We start from the raw sequence: 20,228 nt of genomic DNA, 5'->3' as shown, positions 1-20,228 counted from the left end.
ATAAATAACTATTTTAAACGACATTTTAAAAAAATTAAATGCAATTGAACTACCTATAACCTATTGCATTCTAAAACTCATCTAAATTGCACTTATATTAGGGTTCTTCAAAAAACGAAGGAAAAAATGACTTTCTTTTGTGCAGATTTAACGATCCATTGATAGTAAAAGGCGTTTACGACTATTATAAAACAATTAAACTATTTGACCCTTTCGGAATTGTCATCTACTCTAAGAGAGGTATAATATATTCGTTGTATAATATATTCCACTAAAAAATTATATTGCCGGTTTTTAAGCCTATTGTAAATTACTTTTCTCACAAAACAAAAGACCTGTGTAATATTTAATGATATTTCATTCTTGTTAGTATCCAAACATTTTAAATGCCTTATATGTAAAATTAGCATGCTCATCACAGTTCAAAATCACCGACTACTATTATATATGTATACTTGTATTTACGTGTACACGTCTTGTGTTCAAAATATGTTAATTATAATATCATAACGCCCATAAATAGTGGATACCTTGTCACGTTGTTTTTAAAAATTGTATTTAGAATGCAGTTCAATTAATGTAAATATATTATGATATCAGATCTAATTATAGTAGTGCCGTGTGTATGCCAAATGACCTACAATTCAATACAATCATAGCCCAGTTACTGTTGATTAAATTTACACCGACACAAATTAATAAACATTTATTGAATACGCGTAATAGATTACGTACACATTTCTAAAATAAACCGTTTGTTTGTAAAAATTTATCATTAATGAAGTTATTGAACCCTATTACTATTACTTTATTTTTACTATATGCACTAATGCACTGGTCTTGTATTAACGATTCTCAACAATATCAGATTATTAAGGGTAACAAGTATTATATTGTAACAGTTATCAGTTCTTATATAGAAAAATTAATTTTGGGGGTACCTACATACTGCATGTATATTATACTATTATAGCATTGCTAAAAAATGAATAGTAAATAAATTAAAACTAAGGTCCGACTTGATTTATTAAAACTGTGGTACTTAAATGTAATGTATACAATATAAAGGAATGTGTAATATCTTAAATATAAAAATAGTTATTTATGTTTAATTTTATAGTTATTCCTATCATATAATAAATAATGTCAATAAATTAATAAAATTAAATACAAAATTTATTGCTTATAATTAATAAGTCTTTCGAAGTTAAAATATAATAAACAAAAATACTACCATAATACAAAAATGAATTACTAATATCAAAATAATGTAAGTTTTAGTACAGTACGAAAAAAAAAACTTTAACCGATAATAAAAATATTTATATAAAAAAATTATTTCACAATAATACACATATTTTACTAATGATATTAAAATATATTAATATACACATTTTCTACTTAACATTACTATTTACTAGATTACTACTATTTGGTAATCACAGATTAGGTGAAAGTTTGGTAAACCATAGATTTTATTGACTCTCTTTGATTTTGGCTAGCAGTTGATCGCACGTCGTTTTAGCGTCACCCAACAACATATTAGTGTTGGGTTTGTAGAATATTGGGTTTTCTACAGCAGCATAACCATAACCAAGGGATCGCTTCATTACAACGACCTACATAGAATGGAATACATTAAAAAAAAAAAATGCACAACATTATGTATACTAATAATACTGATAAGTAAGTACATTTTTTATTTTAGTTTCGGTTGGTAGATGAAAAAATATTGTTTTATTATTATCTTTACCTGATTAGCGTTCCAAACTTTTAAAACTGGCATACCGGCAATAACAGATTCGGGATCGTCTTCAGCGCCAGAATTTACAATGTCGTTGGCCCCTACTACTAGTACCAAGTCAGTTTTTGAAAAATCTTCATTTATTTCATCCATTTCCAGCATGTCTTCGTAAGGTATTCCAGCTTCGGCCAACAGTACATTCAATTGACCAGGCATACGACCTAAAACAAGTACAGTTTAATTTAAATATTATTTAATAGATACTAGGTAGTTCATTTTATTTTGTATATTTCAACTTTGATGTACCGGCTACAGGATGAATTCCAAATCGTACAGTTTTGCCATTTTTCTTTAACAATGAAACTAATTCGGCTAGTGGATACTGTGCTTTAGCTACACACAGTCCATAACCTACAAACAAAATAATATGTATTACGAAACAAATAATGAATCTAACTCAATTAAAAGAAAACTTTAATTCGTATTTGTGTAACGTTACTTGCCTGGAGTAATTATTATGTTTTTGGAATTTACCATAAGATCAGCAACTTGATCAACAGTAGTTTCCGTGTGCGTTCCTGCAATAGCGCCTTCACTATTCGTTTTTGAAGGTTTAGTACCAAAACCACCAAGTATCACATTCGTTAAGGATCGATTCATTGCCTAAATATGCAAATATTTAGTAAAATAATGTCCAAAAATAATAAGTTACACACAAGTATGTTTTCATTATTGAATAATAAATTAAATAGAAAATATTTAATAGGCTGTCTGCCGATATTAAAATCTTAACCAATATATCTTTAGCTATAAAAGTGAGGAAAATGAATTGTCCGTAAATACTCAACTTAATATAGTTTATATTTATACTATATTACTAAAGTAAATCAAGTGAAAAAGACTTACAAAATTATAGTTTCCGTCAAGAGCTGTAAGTATTTAAAAAATGTTCGAGGAGAAAATATTGTATAAGATTGTTTTTATCTGAGCACATAACTAAATTTCACTATTCTTCTCATTTAAATTTTAATTATTAATAACTTATAAAGTGTTCAAAGCTAATTAACAGGCAGATTTATTTTTATTTGGAAATTATTTTTATAACTTACGAAATGTTTAAGTTGTTGTTTGAGTTTGTTAAGTTATCCTACAAAAGTATCCCGTGAAGGGTTTAATAATAATAATAGCTTGTTCATTTTCAACATAACCCAACCTAATTTAGTTTTCATAAGTACATAAATGCCGACATAATATATAGATCAAATACTGAAATCTTAATAAAAAAATAATACTATAAAAAATAAACTACTAACTTTACACATGATATATGACAAAATAGCACCAGACGATCCAATCAGTGCACCGACAACAGTCATCAAATTATTATTCAACATAAATCCTTCTGCACATAATGCCCATCCTGAATAGCTGTTTAATACGGTAATAACTACAGGCATATCAGCGCCTAAAATATTTTTTAATAATTTATTTATTGAAGATTGCATCTGAAATCAAAATCAGGCCATACCACCAATCGATGATGTTAGTGACAAGCCAAGAGCAGCTGAAAGAGCAGTGGCAGATGACAACGAGGTTATTCCTGCAAACAGTGTGGGTTCATAGAAAAAGTATGCCATGGAAGCTACATTTCCAGCCAAGAGACTGGCATTTATAGCGTGTCTTCCAGGAAGCAACAACGGCGCCGAGTTTAAAATTCCCTGTAACTTTCCATAGGCTATTAGTGATCCACTAAATGTGATACCACCTATTGATGACCCCAAAAACAATGATGTTTTTATAACGTTAGCCGTAGGATCGGTGGCAAAAGTAGGGAAATCATGAAGGAAAGTCGCCATGCAAGTAAACACAGCAGCTAAACCAACCAGGCTGAAATTTAAAACCCATTTAGATATTTATTTAGGTTAAGAAAAAAAGTTATTACATACTGACATACCTGTGGAATCCAGCAACAAGTTGTGGTAAATCAGTTATTTGAATACGCTTGGCAACTACGGAACCTAGTGCTCCTCCTATCGCTGTACAAGCTATCATCTGAGCAAGAATTTCGGTTGATGGTGCTATATAACCTAGTGTTGATGCAATGCCTCCACCAACACCTATCTGTAATTAGTATTTATAAACATTTAATAATTGAAACAGAACGTCTTAAATTTATATCTTTTTACTTTACCATTCCCAGGTTATTACCAAATCGTGCTGTTTTCTGTGAACTCAGTGCAGCGAGAGCCGCAATACAGCACAGTGATGATCCCAATGAAGCAAAATTATGAATTTCAGGAAGTCCGTTCATAACTCCCCAAGTATATCCGCCCAGAAATACAGAAGCAGGTATTAAGTACAACGAATTATATTCCGGGGGGTCTCCAGGCCTAAAATAATAAACAACGCATTATATAAAGCAATGTCCCTTGAAAATGAAATAAGAACGGGAAGTGTATACCTTTTGAACATTTCTAACATACGTTGAGTAACCACAAATCCACCAAATACGTTGACGAACGATAAAAGTGCTGCAGAAGCCGCTAAGCCCTGTAAAAAATAATGTTTTAATAATGACCTAAACGTACGAGTATGTTGTGTTATATTGCATTTGCGTACTTCCACAGCGTTTGTAGGGTAATACGTCCCACCCATCAGCAACAAGCCACCAACTGCCGTGATCCCAGATATGGCATTTGTTACAGACATTAGTGGCGAATGCAATGCAGGCGTTACACCTAACAATAACAGTGTTTTATGATAATTTTAAATTTGAACACTGATATGCTACATACCCCACACTGTATAGTAACCGGCAATACCAGCCAAAGAGAATGTCGAAGCCATCATGGAAAAGTGATGGTTAGGTGAAATGGCTCCCATTGCCAAAAGACCTCCAAGGCCTGTAGTTACAGCCAACGAATCTTTTAAATGCTTTTGAAGGTGATTCTCGGACACCACTTGAATCTCTTTGGCAGCAACTGGTTTTTCTTTGAGAGGTTCAACTTTAGGTGGTGGAGGCGGCCATAAAAGTTGTCCTTGTCTCAGCACGATACTTCCTCTGACCACTTCGTCATCTAAGTTGATCGAAAACTGTTTATCGCTTCCCAAAGACAAAAGAAACTTAGATATATTGTTCGAGTACAAGGACGAGCTTTGAGACGGTAATTTCGATGGTAGATCAGTCAGACCTATGTGAACCACGTCATTGTACGTGTAAACCTCTCCAATGTGCGTTGTCTCGATATTACCGCCCGCCTCTGCAGCTAGATCTACTACCACGCTACCAGGTTTCATTCCTTCAATGTGTTCCTGTTAAGAACGGTTAAACAATAAACCTAATGTAGACTTGGTTTTATAATTAGCTTAGCTGGACTACTTTTAATATTAATTTCGGAGCTGGTTTCCCAGGGATCAGGGCCGTCGATATTACTATGTCCACTTCTTTGAGTTGCTTGGCGAATAACTCCATCTCGGCCTCGATGAACTCTTTAGACATTTCTTTGCTGTAACCTCCGGCGGTAGATCCTTCTTCCTGTGCCGATAAATAAAAACAAATCTTCGTAGAATATTTAAATTGACAAAGTAGTAGTTATTTATCATAACGCCAGTACCTTGACGGATACTGTCAAAAACTGTGCTCCTAACGATTCCACTTGTTCCTTGACCACTGACCGCGTGTCGAAACCCCTGACGATAGCTCCCATGTTTTTTGCTTGAGCGATCGCTGCCAGACCGGCTACGCCTCCTCCGATCACGAATACTTTGGCTGGCGGTAATTTACCAGCAGCGGTTATTTGACCGGCTAAAAATCTCGGATAGTGATTTGCCGCCTCGATAACCGCCCTGTAACCGGCGACATTCGACATGGAACTGAGCGCGTCAAATACTTGTGCTCTCGATATTCTGGGTATACAGTCCATAGCTGCATAAATTATTAATTCAAGCAATCAATTATACCTATTTCGGGATACCGATTCCATTACTTATAATACATTACCGAAAACATTCATTTTCTTTTTCGCCAGCTCTTTGATTATTTCTTGGTTTTTGCCGGGATACAATAATGATATCAAGGTCGAACCATCTCTGAACAAAGGTATTTCGTTGAGTACTGGTTGCCTGACTTTTAATATTACATCTGAAAATAACGAAACGGTTTTACGTTAATCGTTAATTGTATTTATTGTACCCTTATTCACGTGCTCATCGGCGGACATATGACTTAATTTGGATGAGAGCGGATTTGGCAAGGCAAACCTCATTTGTATGGGACAAGCATAGAAAAAAGAGGGGTAGTTTTAGTATTTAGGATCTGGAAAATGGACTGATGGTAGATTTAGTGAATACTTATAAAATATACAACATTTCAAACTTTTTTGTATTTCTATTTGTATTTTCGAAAAATACAAAAACCCTAATTATTTAAGTTATAAACAAATTTCTTGCCCAAATGATTTATATTGACATTTAAATATTTTTATCTTCTACAGAATTGACACGAAGCATTTTTTGAAAGTGATTTAATTACCTTCAGTCATAATAATTTCTAAATACAAATGATCGCTGACCGCTCCGACCCCTTTATGCATGCTTTTTAATAATTAAAAATTCAAATAAATTGTATCAATTCTTTTAATCCAACTATGGAAATACTTCCGGAGTTACACATGTGTTTTGTGCAGTCCAATAACCAAGTAAAATTAATTTTAGTTGTAATTTTTTTTGTTTGAAAATGTTAAATAAGTAAAGTAGGTATTTTGTACATAATACAATCATATATTATGTTGTTGAACAACTATTGATAATACAATCACCTAGTTTACTTACTTAAAGTTTTATTTGTACATGCATACCACTTGTAAGTCTAATACAATATATTAAATAAACAATATTATGTCAAGTGTGCATAAACTCTTGAAAATCGAATTTATTTGATTTGTTTTGTTTGTATTATTTTGATTAGTTTTATGTTTAAATATCGGTTACACGACTATTAACCAAATTAAAAAATGTCTTTTGTTCACGTGGAAATTATGCATAATATTTTTAAATGGATTTAAATAATATTTTGATCTACATATAATACCATAAGTAGTACACGTCATGCTAATTGATAATACCTATTGATTAAAATATAATTGTTTATACTGTAAAACGCACAGGCCTGAACCATGACGCAAAAGGTAAATAATCTTAATCTTAATTTCTAAAATCCATTTACGCATGTCTAAGTAAGCTACTCTTTGCCCTAATATTATGTATAATATCCAACTTTAAACATAAAATTTAGCGTTTGACTGTCCTAATCTTTCTAGTGCGTTCACGACCCAACATAACGTAATAAAACAAAACAAATAAACATTATGACGTTTGTATTTAATGGGCTACGGCAAGATTAACAGACCTCAAAATGACACATCCAATTAGGCAAAAACCTACCAGATAATTGTCCTGCAGAGAGAAATAATTTTGGCCAACGTATACTAACAAACTATGATAAGGTTTAAACCTTGAACCCAAACAACACAGCGGAAAACAATTTATCAACCGCTAATTGTAGTATATTAATATTTATGTAACCATCTAAATTATATAATCCTTTTGATAACACTATTAAAATAGGTTCATGCTACAATAATTGTACTACAAACTCTGACAAACAAACTATACGAAGAAAACTAAGGTTGAAACAGTGGTGAATTAGCAATCGATTCCTTGTCCGAGGTGATAAACTATCATAATATAATATATAATGAATTATGGCAATATAACATTACAGAACTTAATTCACCTCACTAAAACCAAAATGAAATCATAACTAATTGAATGGTATACTGTCAATAATATTTTATTGAATAGTTTTTTCCGCTATTTTATTTATTTATTGAAAAAATCTCAAATCTTTAATTTTGTATGGACATCTATATTTGTTTTCTAAATAATATTCAGTTCCTTTGAAAAGTTCATCCTCCAAAACATGTTTTACACACAAATAATATCAAAATAGGATGACGTTTTGGAGGGAACATCATAACAGTTATAAAAAATGTATCCCAGAAAGAAATCCTAGAAAAAATTACTATTTTAAAAAGCTTTTTTCGACATTTAATATTAATTTAATATTACTTTTAACGAACCAAGTTAGAGCAATCCCTCCTTATAATGGTCGTTATTTTATAGACATAAATTACAAATTTTCAACTTTTTGGGTAAAACATGATTTTCAGGTTAAAAATGAGGGGTTTTGCGTAAAATTAATATTAGCTAAAAACCAAAAAATGTAATAATTTATTTGTTGTTTGCATTTGACTGGTTAAAACATCTGTTATAATTCATAACAACACGATAAAAGTGTAGCTTCCGATCTAATTTCCTTTACAAGCCAATAATTAAATTTTCGACGGATTAAAAAACAAAAAAATGCATAACAACAAGTATTATTAATAATCGGTCATTAAAACTGTAATTAATAGCTATCAACTTTTTAAAAGCATTTCCAAACCATTCGTGAATCGCATAATACTGCAGTGCAAACAAACCGAGCTTTACTAGGCAATCGTCGTCATATTTTATTCATACATTTAAATTAAACATAGTTTAAAATTTCAAGGAACACACAAATGGCTGTAATTGAAACTTTAAAGCTATCTAATAATCAAATCGTTCAGAAATCAGACGTTGACTCATCAGATTATTTATTTTATTCATAAATGCAGTACATACTGTTTAAATATAATAAGTTTGATTAACAAATCAAATTTATCGACTAAGTTATTCCTCGTAATTTTTAATGAACAATAACTTCAAGGTCGTTTTCTTTATAATATTTAAAATTGTACTTTATACATTGCAATGTAGTGTTTTACCTCAGTAGCAATCATATGCGTCTCCTAATCAATCAAAAATATCGATGGTTTATTGCCTAATTAAAAAATGTTTTAAGCACAATATAACGATTTTACTGGAGATAATTTTAAACATTTTTATTCTTACCACATTTTGGTAAAAAATGTACATACTCACATAGATAATAAAAATTAAAAACGCCCTACAAAATCTGAGTAGTCAAAAACTCGTTAAAAAAAGGTTGACCCAGCTAAATTTTTTTTGGGGTGTACATAAATTCAAATATGACCCATTTTTTTTGTTAGTAAATACCGAACATTTGCTGGGCTTAAAGAAAAAAAAAACCACTGGTGGTCACGAGCCATGCTGGGAATACCTACTGTATGCCAGAATCAACTCTATAGTCCGGCGGATTGAGTTGACCAATAGTTATGTCATAACAAAATATCATACTGACCCGAGTGGAATACTTGTTGTTTGGATGTTATATCGGCACCCGCCATTTCGTAGTCGCTGTCCCGAAATTTGGCGCCGGCTCCCGCTTCGCTTTCCACGGTCACGTTCATCCCGTTCTTGCTAAGCAATTCCACCGATCCGGGCACCAAGGCCACCCTGGAAAAGAAAATCGAACCGCGGTTTCAAAAACGGCACTTACCAAAGTACAAAATGATGCGAGCTACCTTTTTTCGTTCGGCCAAGTCTCCTTGGGCACTCCGACTCTCAGACGGTTGTACGGTATCGATGACTCGTGTTTGCGGACAACGTCCTCGCCCAGACCAACAGTCCGACGCAAGTTGTACCGGCGTCTCGTTATCCTCAACATGGTGTATAAAAAACAAAGATCCTTTTCTGATATTATTATATTATGTTCCGGGTCTTCCAGCCCGAGCGGCGCACGAAGTTCACGATTTTAGATACAAACGATCGTACGCGTGAAATACCGCAAAAGCTAAACCATTACACATCGGGGAGGAAAAATAACACTGTTGTAATAGGCGGGTGCTATACGGGCTACTTATTATCGACTGGGAACCGAACGCGACAAAAACAATATTTATACAATTTTATCATCATCGTAATCGTTGAACGATACATCCAACAGCGTACGAACTCGTGGGCACGAATATGATCGCAACGTGATGTAAAGTGTAAACGAACGCGTATTGTACTATAGTACAATAATATTTACTTAGCTCTGTTCGACCGTCCCCACTCGCAGGCTACAGCAGTTATCATTATTATTAGATACATTATTTAACCGTTTCCAAAATAAAGTAACCATCCAATGCTTCTCAAAAACTCTCGACGGCATCATCGTCGTCGTTCTCCTCCTACTTCGTCGTCTCGCCTGACGGCTAGCCGTTATTTTCCCTCAACCCTCGTCCTTATTCCCTTACAGTTTACACGATACTGCATCGTACAAGGTCAATTCGCCCCGCCAACACCTAACACATAGGGTGTAACATAACATAGTCATATATATATATATATATATATATAGAAGCCAAACGTACTTTGTAACATGGACACAAGCTGTACTTCCCAACGATGCATCACCAACGATTATCTAGATTATTATTACCTTCATGGCAACATTATTCGTGTAAATTGTAATCAATAATTTATTTATTTTTAGTACCTTCGTATTAAAATACAATAATAAATAACAATACGTATGGTCAACATAAACTAATTTGCTATTTAATTGCACGGTTTTCTTGTAATTATAAAATACACTGTAAATACTCCGGGTGATTGGCCAAGCTCAAACAATACTTCTATTACTTTTTTCCAACCGCAAAACATTACTATATGCACGTTTCTGGGAAACTATGTAGTTTTACCTTTGAACATCATTGAGTGACTAAAAATGTATATACATCCTTAATATTTTGCAATCATCTATTTTTATTAATAAGTGGTGTAAAGTAGTAATATTTTAATTATATTATTTTCCGAATCATTTTTTTTTAATAAATCTTCTCATTGCTCTTTCGATTGCCCAAAGACAACCCATATATTTATTTTAAAAATACAAACATTTCCTACCAGAAAATAAATATATTTACCGTTTGACAACCATGTGCAGTTAGTTTATGAATTATTAATTACTTTCATGATGCCTTAAAACAAGCTGCAGAAATAGTGACGCATTATAGGTACTCACCTACATAACATTTAACTCCTCTCCTACCACTACTTAAAAATAATTACAACTTAAGAAATTATGGGTAATTTAAAATCGGCTATTAATTGTATAGCATTAATATATTAATGAAATAATAAAATATGTATGCTGCTACATTTGAACATAAAAAAAATTAAGACAATTTATTTAGGTTAAGAGGACGCTGCATATGCAGTTTTTACATGTAATACATGCTGGGTTAGTATTATCATTGATTATAATTAGTATTTTCATACATATCATAAAATATGTATAGTTCTCATATTCATAGTTCATATTTATTACAAATAAACAATATTGGCATTAATAAAAATATCTTATCTCTTACTATGCACTCTCGAAGAGTTTTTTTTCTATATCATAATTATCTTTTCAGATAATACCATATAGATTAAATATAATGTAGGTAGTCTATAAAATTCGCCTAGAAACCTTAAACCTAGAATCTCATAACGGCTGCTTCAACGTCCATTAAGCTACAAGTAGATAATAAATAGGCCACGCTAAAGTAACAACCGACAATATTATTTTAGGTACCTAAATTTCTGGGTTTCAAAATGTTAAAACTAAACAATAAACAATAAACTTTGTCTATCTAAACTAAACTTAATCTGTGATATTTTCTAAAAAAAAATTTTGTTTAAAAATACCTTTTAAAGAAAAACTAATTAGCAATGAAGAATCCTTACAAGTTTATTAATTTAGCACATTAATATTTAAATTAAATTAATATTTGTCTATAAAAAATTATGTATTCCCCAATTAAAAGGGGAATTCTTGTATTAAAAAAATCGGAAAATTCAGAATACCGAGTGCCAGAAAGTCGACTATAAAAAACAAGAAAATAAATATTGTAATACAATTTTGTTTCTATAATCAATTTAATTCGTTGAAAAGACATTGTAAACGTATACGGTATAGGCTTTAATGTCTTGACAATTGACGCAGTTAATAAAACTCGAAAAAATAATAAAAATTAGTCATAACTTGAGAGACCTTCTAAAGCATACTACCTATTTGATTTCTCAGCTCGGATTACATTCAGCAAACTATATTATTCAATGAACGTCTCGCGTAATTTTCCTAAACAAATTAAAGAGAAACTTTTCTAGAAACTGAGTTTTATTTGACTTTAGTACAAAAAACTATAGAAAAATATATCCATTAGCTCTTAACAACATTGATGCCTACTATTTGTTAATAATTTGTAAATTCAAATTTCAGTAAAAATAAATTTTATTTTAAGTAAAGAAAAAAAAGAATATTTTTAATTTTACTATAAATAATAATCAAGCAACTTTTTATTGTACTTGCAACATTTTAAAGTTAGTTAAATAACACCAATGATAATTATTTAAGGTGTTTTTATTCTTTTAATTCTATAGTTATTTTATTGAAACAATAAGTAATAAATATACATTCCTATTCCCTCCTCACAGATAACACAATAGATTACTAAATTTGTTTATATAATTTTGAATAAATATTGATAAATTTAATTGTTTGTCTTAGTTCTGATGTTAGTTAAATAAAAATATCATTTTTAAAATAGGTTTTAGCTTAACTCTTTATTAACTTAAAAGCAGACGAGAAACTATAAATATTCCATAGCATTTACAGTAAATGTTGTATATTTATTACACGCTATACAGTATAATAAATAACAAAACTATAAATCGCCAGTTTTTGGTTAAACATAATTTAAAAATCGGTTTTTGTTATATAATATGATCATACTAAATTGAATTGGATATTTTAAAAATGACACACGTGTAAAATTGGAATTTTTATACTAACTTCAAATAACTTAATTACTAAGAAACTTAACTTATTTTGCATTTTTACCCATTTATGAATTTATTTTTAAGATCTGTAATTTATAATTTTACATTTTTTATTGCCAAAATAAAATTATTGATATTAATAAATAATACCATATAAGATATAACATCCAACTAATTCAAGATGAAATATTTTAGATACATTAGGTAATATAGGGGCAGACCGACAGTAAAAGTTTGCTCAAATCTGTTCTTAATCATTAGCTCACAATATTAAATATGAATAGCCCTGACATAATTTTAAATTAAAAAAATATATATTTTTAAACATAGTCAATTTCAATTACAATATCATTCCTACTTAACCATCTATAACTTAATGATAAATATTTGGTTTAATGCAAGTGGGCAAAAATAAAAGAATCACTAGCATAAAAGGCCCTATCCAGTCTGCCCCAATGTTAATACTCAATACAAAAAGTTATTTTTTAGTTATCTTAAGTCCCGTAATAACATATGATTTGATCTATTATTTTAAAAATGTTTAATCTCTGTAAGACATTTGTAAAACTATTTTGTATGTAACTTGAATAGACTTAAAAAACTAATGGTGAGTAATATTAAATGTCCAATTAGCTTCTAAGATAATAAGTTTACTGTCTAGTAAACAAAAGCAATATAATTAGAAAATGAATCAAGTTTTAAATTATTGTTATGAAAATTAAAAAAGTAATAATAAGATAATAACAACATATTTATACAACATTCCATTATATATTATGTATTACATTATATTTCAATGGTTGTATAAACATAAATATTATGTGTTAATTTAATACTTCTTAAAAGACAATTGTATTATCGATACAAAAAAATGCATGGTGTAAAATAGAAGTAAGTTAAAGTGTTTTTCATAACTAAAACGTTAACAAAATACTTTTTACCATAACGTTACATATTTAGTTATGGCACATAATACTCACTTACAAAAAAAAAAAAATTATAATAAAATATATACAGCTATTTTTCTTAACATTTAAGGCATGACTTATATAATATGTAAATATTATTGTTTGTATAAAAATACAAATTTAACATACCTTTAATGTTTTATAAATAACATGTGTGTGCTATAATTATCATACAACAAATTTCAATTAATTAAAAATCTCATATATAAATATATGTGTGTAGATATATATATAAATATATTTCAACTTATGAATTTTTACTATAGTTTGACAATATTCTGTTAACATGTAAAAGTCTTATTAAAGAAAAAAAAATTACCAGTCAGAATACATACAACTTGCATCGATAACACCCTAATTGTTCATGCATAACAAGCATTGTAACTTATTATAATTAAAATAATAACTTATGATAATATTTGTAAAAAATAATGTGATTTTAAATTAAAATATCCCTAAAAAATTGGGAATTAAGTGTTGGTCAATAGAAGCCACATCACTTTTAACTAGACTTGAACTTTTTGGTTGGCTGTTCTTCTACTACGTCCATAGCTGATGATTCAACAGCTATTCCTGCAAGTTAAATTTATTGTAAAAAATAAAAATGAATACAATGAAATTGATAAGACTCACGAGATAGAAAATTGTGTAATTTTTTTGGGACACATGCTTTCGCCTGTTCTAATTGTTCGGCAGTACTGGTTCCGGTATTAAGACCTTAATAAAATAAAATTAATACATTACATACACAAATACATATATTAAATAAACAAAAAAAATCCATACCTAGTGACAAATTCATGTTTTTCAATAAATCCATGTCTTCAACAATTTCATAGCTATTACTAAATCCAAATAAATATTCTTTCCTATTGTTAAAAATACAAATTAATAAAGATATTCTTTTATAATATAATTATTAATAATGTAGTGTTTGTTTTTTAATAGCATACTTGTCTTGAGATATACTGCAATCTATTACTGTTCCAGGATCAGCTTTTATGGCAATAAATGGCAAGCTAAGGACTGATGCAGACGATGGCCGACCATATATTTGTTCATATTTTTTATTTTTTTCAACTAACTGTTTAAAGGTTACTTGCTGTAAACAATAAAAGCAAACAATTTTGATTAAAAAAAATTTATTTTTTTCAAACATCATACTATACAAACCTGTATAATTAACTCTTGTAAAAACGCTTGCTTTTCGTTCAAACGAGCCATCAGATCATCTCGTTCCCGTGTTAATGTTGAGGACTCTTGAACTGAAGTTACTGGTAAACCTATCCATTTAATTTCTTTTTTTTCTTTTGAAATAATATTCATTGCCATTAAAACATTTAAAGCATCATAAACACGTCGTCTAACATTCTTTTGATCATACTATAAAAAAAAAAAATTGTTATTGACTAACGCTACATACAAAATAGAATAGAATATATTATAAAAAATATTGTAATACATTAAATAAAAATATATTATTATTATAAGCTACACGATAATCAAAATTATCCTGAATTAAACATATAAAATATTGTACAACTTATAATATAGAATATAATATTTTAGTATTGTACTAAATTAAATGATAAGTTTTAATTAGATGGTACATGTCTATGTATTACTTAACAAACATTGTAAGTACAAAGTTATAATTTTACAAGACATTTTCAAGTTGTTCCTTTATAGTCCATAAAACATTTTTACACTTTCTAACAGTTGAAAATGAACTAATTTATTTTCCTCATTTTTGCAAACCAAACCTTGTTATTCTTTTCCATATTTTTATAGTAAATACATTTTGGCCAACGAATAATAGAAATACAATTTTTTATTTTACAGTAATAGTGAGTGGTTACCTGTTCAGCATTACTGCCTTCTGGATATTCAGCAACAAGCTCATCAGCTACTTCATTGTATGTAGTGACCTTTTTACTTCTTACTTTTTCACAAACACGCATAGCAAAATGACGTAAGCCTTTTCCCGGTTTTTCATTACGCCGTCGTTTACTAAAAAATACATTTTAAATTTTAAATTACGTCCAAATAAAATTTCAATGGTTTTATTAAATATAATGTTAAGCAATACAATAGTATGGGATGTAATAAACTACTTGGTATTATTTTGTTATTGCTTATTGATAAAATAAGCAAACTCATGCAATCACTTTAAAAATTTTAGATCACGAAAAGTTGTATTTTTTTCAAAAGAATTTAAATCTTGGAATATCTGGTTAAAGCGTTCTGATGGAATTTGGGGCCAGGAATCTATGGACAAGCCCAGATGAATGTGCAGGTCCCTTGTCGTGATGGAGGTTCCACCATATTATGTCCCTTCATTTATTTGGTTGCACACGGCAGACTCAATATCTCTCAAGCTTGAGAACCTCAACATATATGATAATGAATAATCCTACTAACGTCAAAAAAAAAAAACTCAACATCTTTTTTACAAATGACCTTAACCAGCTTTGCGAGAAAGCTTATGTGGAATGAACTTGAGCAGTGACCTATCCTCCTTTTAATACAAACATTTTAAGAATTCTTAGTTTTGTGTTGTTGTGTACAACCTTACGGGTGATTTAAAAATAAATTTCACAAGTTAGAAAAAAATCTTAGGCTAAACACGAAATCATAAAAAAAAAACACTTTATAAAATGTAAGTATACTAAGTTTTTGTTAAAAAAAAAAAAAGATTATAAACTGTTTTTAACATATTTGAATATTACTGTAAGTTAAATAGTTTGTACTCAATTGATTACAATGTACAATACAATTTTAACATTTATTTAAAACAAAAACCAAAATAAATCATCTTTGTAGGATTTGTCAAAAATACAAAACATACTGAAAATATCGCAAAACTGATTTTAATAAAACTTAGGAGGCAATTTAAATGTATGTTTATTATTATTCATCATTCACCTTTCTTTTTAAATAATAATATGTTAGTATGTAGAAATTAAATTGTGTGAAAAATAGTTATTTTAAGAGGCAATTGTATCTGCGTTTTAAATGCTTACATAAGTTACAATAGTTATGTAAATATTGGTTTTTAGTAGGTTAAAGTTAAATTAGCCTCTATTATTTTAGTTTATCAGCCATTTATTTCTTAACAATAACTATTTTTTTTTTTTAACTTAAAACAAATCTGTGGTAGGATGTCACAAGATGATACACCACTTTTATCAGCATTCAAGAAAATGCAATTAATGTTATTAATTGATACTAAAATTCTAAAATATTATTTTTATAAATATTATAAAAATATTCCTTATGATACCAGAAACTTGAAAAATAAACCAAAAATGTATTTTGATTAATAAATAAGTTGTGTGTTAGGGAGAAAGTCACATAACTTTTTTTTTCGTTCTTTCTTTATTTACAATCTATACAAAAATATGTATAATCAGCAAGTCTGATGACAAAGATAAAGTGACAATATTCAATAATGTAGGAATAAGACCAGAATACATAACTTTTAGATACAAATTTTCAACTTTTTTTGTTTTAACATATCTGCATAAAATGTATTTTTCAAAATACTCTATATTAGCAACCATATCTTGGTAATAAAAGTACTCAGATATATATTTCCTATTTGTGTAATACCTTTTTTAATACATATACTATAGTCTATAACTTACTAATATCACGTCAAAATAGACAAAAAAGTGATAACCAACCTTTGCAATCATACCAGAGAAATATGCATAGTTTTCCCAACTTGTATGGGATAATGGTAAGGACAAAAATAATTCTTAAAATAATTATCAATAAAAAAATGCAATTAAAAGAAATTTAAATAATGACTTTAATTAAAATTATTTAAACATTTCTTCGAGAGGACAGTTTTAATTCTCGTTTTTTTAAAAAAGCTAAGAAAATATTTTCTGAATTTTTTGGAAAGTTCTATTGAGAAAGTGAGGTTGTTGTTTTTAAAATACCGTTAGGTGTTAACACTTTTATAGTTTGATAAACAAAGTAATTTTAGCTTATAATTTAGTTTTTGAAAACAATTATTTTAAAAATTAGATTACACAATTAAAAAGAAATAATAATAATAATATGTACAGTAATAATAATTTTGACGTTCAATTAAACAATACACATATTTCCTGGATCAACGATTAGTACTAAATTTTTTATTATACTAATTAATCAATAATTATTATTTTCATTAATTAAAAAATAACAACCTAATAGGTAATATTTTTTAAGAAGGCAAGGAACATAATTTATTTTTCGAATTACAATAAAAAAAAAATAGATTTTGATAACTAACTCTAACAACAAATAACTAATATTTAATTTTATTTAAAGAAAATAATGTTACTTAAGGAAAAAAAATCATTAGTTATTTCAACTTTTTTAACTTCTTAACAGCCACTACTAAATGCAAACTATATGGTGCAACTATTCTAGTTCTTAACCTTTAAACACAACAGCCGTTTTCAATTTCTCTAAACATACCAACAATTCTTAATTGTATTAATTTGATTAAGTCTTATATGTATTATATTTTGTTAATTCAAATTTCATTATTTTAATTTTCCTGATCTTACAGTTATGATAAAAATTTCACATAATCTTCACTCAAGCTTCCAGATATTAATTTTTTTAAAGCTTAATACTTGCTAAATGTACTATGACATTTCGTAATATGATAAAAAATGCTGCGGTAGGTGGTGTGGCTTACACTAAAAAACTGTTTGTAAATTGCACGATACAGACGATGCAGTGCAATACCTGTAACAACTGAGAATAAGTGTGTAAGTCGATTCCAGTGATTTTACAGGGGAGCGATTTTTTCATGATCCTCATAATAATAAATACTTTAGAGGTGAGTACTAGAAACTGGTTTCTTTCTTAAAATCGCTAAAAAAAAAACCCTGTAAAATCACTGAAATCGACTTGCACACTTATTCACAATTGTTACAGATATGTAACCATTTCTTGTAAATTTCATTACTGCTGAATAAAATGATCATTCTATCTATCTAAATACTGCAAGGTCTTAAACCATGAATAAAATATAATATTTCTTACAATCAATTTACAAATACATCTTTGATCTGAAAATTCCTAGATATCTTATTTTAATTTCTACTTTGAAAAATATTATATGGGTAATTTTAATTTGACTGGACATAAGGGTAGGTTAATCTAAGGGCGATCTGGCCATCACTTCTTACCACTGCTGTAAAGGTTGAATAAGTTCTCATAAATGGAGGATATTTTTAATTTAGCATTTAAGTTAAGCCTAAGCTCTAATGTTATAGACTATAGTAATGCTATACTATACTATTTTTTTAAAATTAACTGGTCAAAATGGTGGTAAATGGTTTATAGTTTAAAATACATACATTATTGAAATTAACTATACATTTTTGTGTAATAAAATGTATTTTTTAAACACCAACTTGAATGTCATATTAAACTATAATAACTTTGGATAATACAAATTAAATTAAATTACCTTCTTATCTTTTTAGCATAGTTTACAAATTTAACATAAACAAAACAATCTAAGAAATATTAAGCTTCACTGAAATTGAAATTATGAGCCTTATATCGGTGATAAAATTACATATTATCTAACTCTTCATCTCACCACAGATGTATTAAAATGTGACATTGATACATTTCACACAAAAATTTACAAACTAGAAATTTTCTAAGTTTGCCAAATGTTTCATATATACCAACCAAAAAACTTGTTTACCGATACTTTGTGCTTCGTCATAACCACAAATATTATTATTTTAATTCATTTAAAGTTGTACTTAAATTAGACTAAATTTTATATCACATAATATAGTTTTAAATGCATCTAAACCATAGGTAAGATGCTCAATGATATTTTGTTAAAGCATATTTTTAAAACATTGTAGCGCATGGTACACTTCAAAGAGAAATTAAAATCCAACATGTTTAAGAAGCGTTCACGACTTCAAAGAAGGGGATAATTTAATAATTTTTATTTAAAAACGATGATCAAACGTACAAAGCTTTGTTCTATGTTGTTAATTTGATACCAGCTGTACCCTCGGTTAATAAATAGTGTATGGTCTACTCAAATGAGCTCTGTTCATCTCCAAACTTTTACAAGAGGCTTGAATTTCAATTGGTCGTCATTAAAATTTTCGAGATTAAGTCAAAACTTTTTTCGGTTCGGCAGCGTAACAATGACCCATTAATAATTACGTATACTCACTAGGCAGGTATAGGGGCCATGTTAACAGCGGGAATTTGGCTGGTGGATTCGCTTTCCTGTTTGACAACGACGACGTAAGAAGACGTTGACGACGATGAAGACATCACGTATCCAACAGGCCTATGTGGCACAGGAACGTGTACCGGAATTGGTAAAATTCGAAAATTACAATACGGACAAAAAATAAAAACAAAACATTCAACAAACAGAAACAGAAAATGTCGACGACGGGCCGTCCGTTATCAACCTCACTTAGCATCCAAGTGATAAGTGATGTTTGCGCGGTGCTTGCGAACGGGCGGGAAAATCGCCGCGGTTCTCCAAAATTTCGAAAAATACGTTTTCCATGAACTCAAAATTTGCTGAAAAAATTATTTGTATTAGCTCAAAAACATTATTGGTCATATCCAAACGACGGTGCCGCGTCGATGATATTCGCGTTTCGACGTTGTCGTTGCTCACAATCACTTTCACTTGA

At 29.3% G+C, this 20,228-nt stretch overlaps 2 protein-coding genes across 2 annotated transcripts; both read right to left on the bottom strand.

Annotated features, from left to right (window-relative positions):
- Nucleotides 1-1,084: 1,084 nt before the first annotated feature.
- On the bottom strand, nucleotides 1,085-9,991 carry LOC126832851 (NAD(P) transhydrogenase, mitochondrial-like). The gene is made up of 16 exons (XM_050563867.1): nucleotides 9,274-9,991; nucleotides 9,051-9,205; nucleotides 5,745-5,885; nucleotides 5,359-5,669; nucleotides 5,124-5,279; nucleotides 4,540-5,056; nucleotides 4,364-4,482; nucleotides 4,206-4,294; nucleotides 3,936-4,134; nucleotides 3,699-3,865; nucleotides 3,273-3,631; nucleotides 3,058-3,209; nucleotides 2,248-2,407; nucleotides 2,051-2,155; nucleotides 1,754-1,965; nucleotides 1,085-1,619 (listed from the first exon to the last, which is right to left on the bottom strand). Exons 1-16 carry the CDS (start codon nucleotides 9,414-9,416, stop codon nucleotides 1,476-1,478), a joined length of 3,129 nt encoding a protein of 1,042 aa, XP_050419824.1. The 5' UTR covers nucleotides 9,417-9,991; the 3' UTR covers nucleotides 1,085-1,475.
- A 3,659-nt stretch (nucleotides 9,992-13,650) lies between these two features.
- On the bottom strand, nucleotides 13,651-20,146 carry LOC126832755 (transcription factor Dp-1). Its single transcript, XM_050563668.1, has 7 exons — nucleotides 19,751-20,146; nucleotides 15,393-15,543; nucleotides 14,707-14,916; nucleotides 14,487-14,635; nucleotides 14,320-14,402; nucleotides 14,167-14,250; nucleotides 13,651-14,106 (listed from the first exon to the last, which is right to left on the bottom strand). Exons 1-7 carry the CDS (start codon nucleotides 19,852-19,854, stop codon nucleotides 14,036-14,038), a joined length of 852 nt encoding a protein of 283 aa, XP_050419625.1. The 5' UTR covers nucleotides 19,855-20,146; the 3' UTR covers nucleotides 13,651-14,035.
- Between the last annotated feature and the right edge of the window lie 82 nt (nucleotides 20,147-20,228).

The sequence above is a fragment of the Adelges cooleyi genome, unplaced genomic scaffold (assembly GCF_023614345.1).
Source record: "Adelges cooleyi isolate 19-005CV unplaced genomic scaffold, UGA_ACOO_1.1 ACOO_flye_CR_arks_rails_tigmint_CR_PRNA_167, whole genome shotgun sequence".
NCBI lineage: Eukaryota > Metazoa > Arthropoda > Insecta > Hemiptera > Adelgidae > Adelges > Adelges cooleyi.
The sequence above is the reverse complement of the archived record's forward strand: the minus strand, read 5'-3'. Positions and strand labels throughout refer to the sequence as shown.